This window comes from Orycteropus afer, unplaced genomic scaffold (genome assembly GCF_000298275.1).
Source record: "Orycteropus afer afer isolate SDZICR_OR568_19922 unplaced genomic scaffold, OryAfe1.0 scaffold00006, whole genome shotgun sequence".
NCBI classification, from domain to species: Eukaryota; Metazoa; Chordata; class Mammalia; order Tubulidentata; family Orycteropodidae; genus Orycteropus; species Orycteropus afer.
The window spans coordinates 25,520,074-25,522,248 of NW_006921593.1; the positions used below are offsets into that span (position 1 = coordinate 25,520,074).

General features: G+C 49.7%; 1 protein-coding gene across 1 annotated transcript in view; it reads right to left on the reverse strand.

The window, feature by feature from the left end:
- The window catches only part of MROH2A (maestro heat like repeat family member 2A), a 74,246-nt gene that overhangs the window by 25,723 nt on the left and 46,348 nt on the right, over nucleotides 1-2,175 (reverse strand). Inside the window, exons 24-25 of the mRNA XM_007941694.1 lie at nucleotides 1,001-1,159; nucleotides 1-46 (exon numbers count right to left, since the gene is read on the reverse strand). The exon at nucleotides 1-46 is cut by the window's left edge and continues 3 nt beyond it. Of these exons, the coding sequence (XP_007939885.1) occupies nucleotides 1-46; nucleotides 1,001-1,159 (205 nt within the window). The remainder of the gene's footprint in view (nucleotides 47-1,000; nucleotides 1,160-2,175) is intronic.

Sequence of the window (2,175 nt, forward strand, 5' to 3'; positions counted from 1 at the left end):
GCTCCATCAGATGCGCCAGGGCACTCAGGGCGTTTGAGTACAAGATCTGCAGCCGAGAGAGAGGGAGGTTGGGCAGCAATGATTCTGCAGGCCACACCAGACTCAGAGGTGTGAGGGGCCTGAGAGCCCATTAATCTCTGCTCGGAGCTGAGGCCTTTGGAATCTTTTACTTCTCACATCAATACCCTTCAGGAAGAACCATTTTACAAAAGAGGAGCCAGAACTTCTGGAGCCCACCAGGTTCTCCTGACCCCTTATCCAGTGCCAGGCCTTTGGGGCAGAGATGGCTAGTTGTCCACAGAAGATGTGTGTTCTTCTTCCACAGTGTTGGTGGGAAACAGCCAGTTAGTCAGGGACTACATTTCCCAGCTCTCCTTACATCTGGATAAGGCCATGTGACTAAGTTCTGGCCAACGGGAGGTAGGAAAATTAGCTCATAAGTCTCCTATACTCTTTCTCATGTACCATCTCCAGGTTGGATATCAACACCCACAGTGACCACTGAAAATGGTAGAGCCTCTATCAACCTGAATTCCTATGTAAAGCAGCTCCAGCCCCACTGCCATTTAGACTTCATTTGAGTGAGAAATACCTTTATTTTGTTAACCCCCTGAGATTTCAGGGTCCACCTGTTACAGCAGCTAGTATTACCTTGTTAGGTCCCATCAAGTGGATTCCTACTCACAGTGACCCTATAGGATCAAGTAGAATTGCCCCAAAGGGTTTTCCTGGCTGTGATTTTTATGGGAGCAAATCACCAGGTCTCTTGTCCCACAGAGCTGCTGGTGGGTTTGGACTGCCAACCTTTCAGTTAGCAGCCAAGTACTTAACCACTGAACCACCACGGCTCCTTGTGTTACCTTACACTTACTACTAGAGTGTCATACTCTTTGCTGCCTCTAACCACAGGGGTTCAGAAAGATGGACTCTTGGCATGGTCCATGTGAGTGTAACTCTCTAGGTCCTGACCCAGAAAATGGGATGGTCCAGAGGGACTTACCTTGACGAACTCACTGTCCTCTCCTGGGGCCTGAAGGGAAATGACAGAATGTATGCTGATGTCCATCAGCTCACTGTTTTCCTCCATGGAGTAGAAAGGCTTCAGCTTGCTGGGGAGAGAGGCCGTGATGAGGAGTGACCAGGGGCAGCTGAGCCCCTGCTGTCCCACTGTCCAGTCCAGCTTCCCTGGCTTGGGGTTCAGGCCTGCATCCCTCTTCAGGGTCCTGGCTCCACCTAGCCACCAGCAACGTCCCAGTGACTGTGTTTGTGACTGAGGAGAGAACCAGGGGTCCGAGGCCCCTTCCCTACTTGCTGTTGCCTGGCATGAGCCTGCGATCTCTGCTCAGGAGCATTCCAGTACTCCTCCCTGGCCAGAACTGATGGAACATGGCCTTGCCATGCTTGTCCTGTCACCAAGTGCCATCCATTTGAGTCTGACTCAGAGTGACTCACGTGACAGAGTAGAACTACTCCATTGGGTTTCCGAGGCTGTGATCTTTATGGGGGAAGATCACCAGGTCTTTCTTCCACAGAGCCACAGGTAGGTTGGAACCACCAACCTTTTGGTTAGCAGCTGTGTGCTTAACCACTGCACCACCAGGGCTACTTAGGCTGATCCTACCCCAAGGTTTTTCAAACTGTGTCCCCTGGAGCACCAGCATCAAGATCAATGGCATCACTAGGGTGTGTGTCACCCGATGTGGTAACTCCTAGTGTCACGCCCCAGCCCCAAGGACCTCCTCCCCATAACAGACCATACAGAATCCTTGGTAACGTTTAGCATCAATTTTAACCCTAGGATAATACATGATGAGTATAGTTGTAAATTGTTTACATGTAATATTTCTCAAATTATAGGAATACTGTGGTGGTTAAGTTTGTGTGTCAACATGGCTGGGCCTGGTTGAGTGGCTGGGCAGCTGGATGTAGTTATTCCCCATGGTGAGACTAGTAATTAACCCCATAGTGAAATCTATTGGAGCAACTGAGTAACTGCTTTAGGGATGGTCTGTTTCCCATATATAAGAAACAGCTTTGGGAATGCTCTCTAACATATGGCACACTTGAACCCTGCATGTAGCTGTGTTGTTGTTCAGCAGCCTGCCATGCTCTGCTGACCTTGGAACTTTCAGTGGACTTGAACGAATGGCCTGCCATGTGGTTTGGTAACATTGG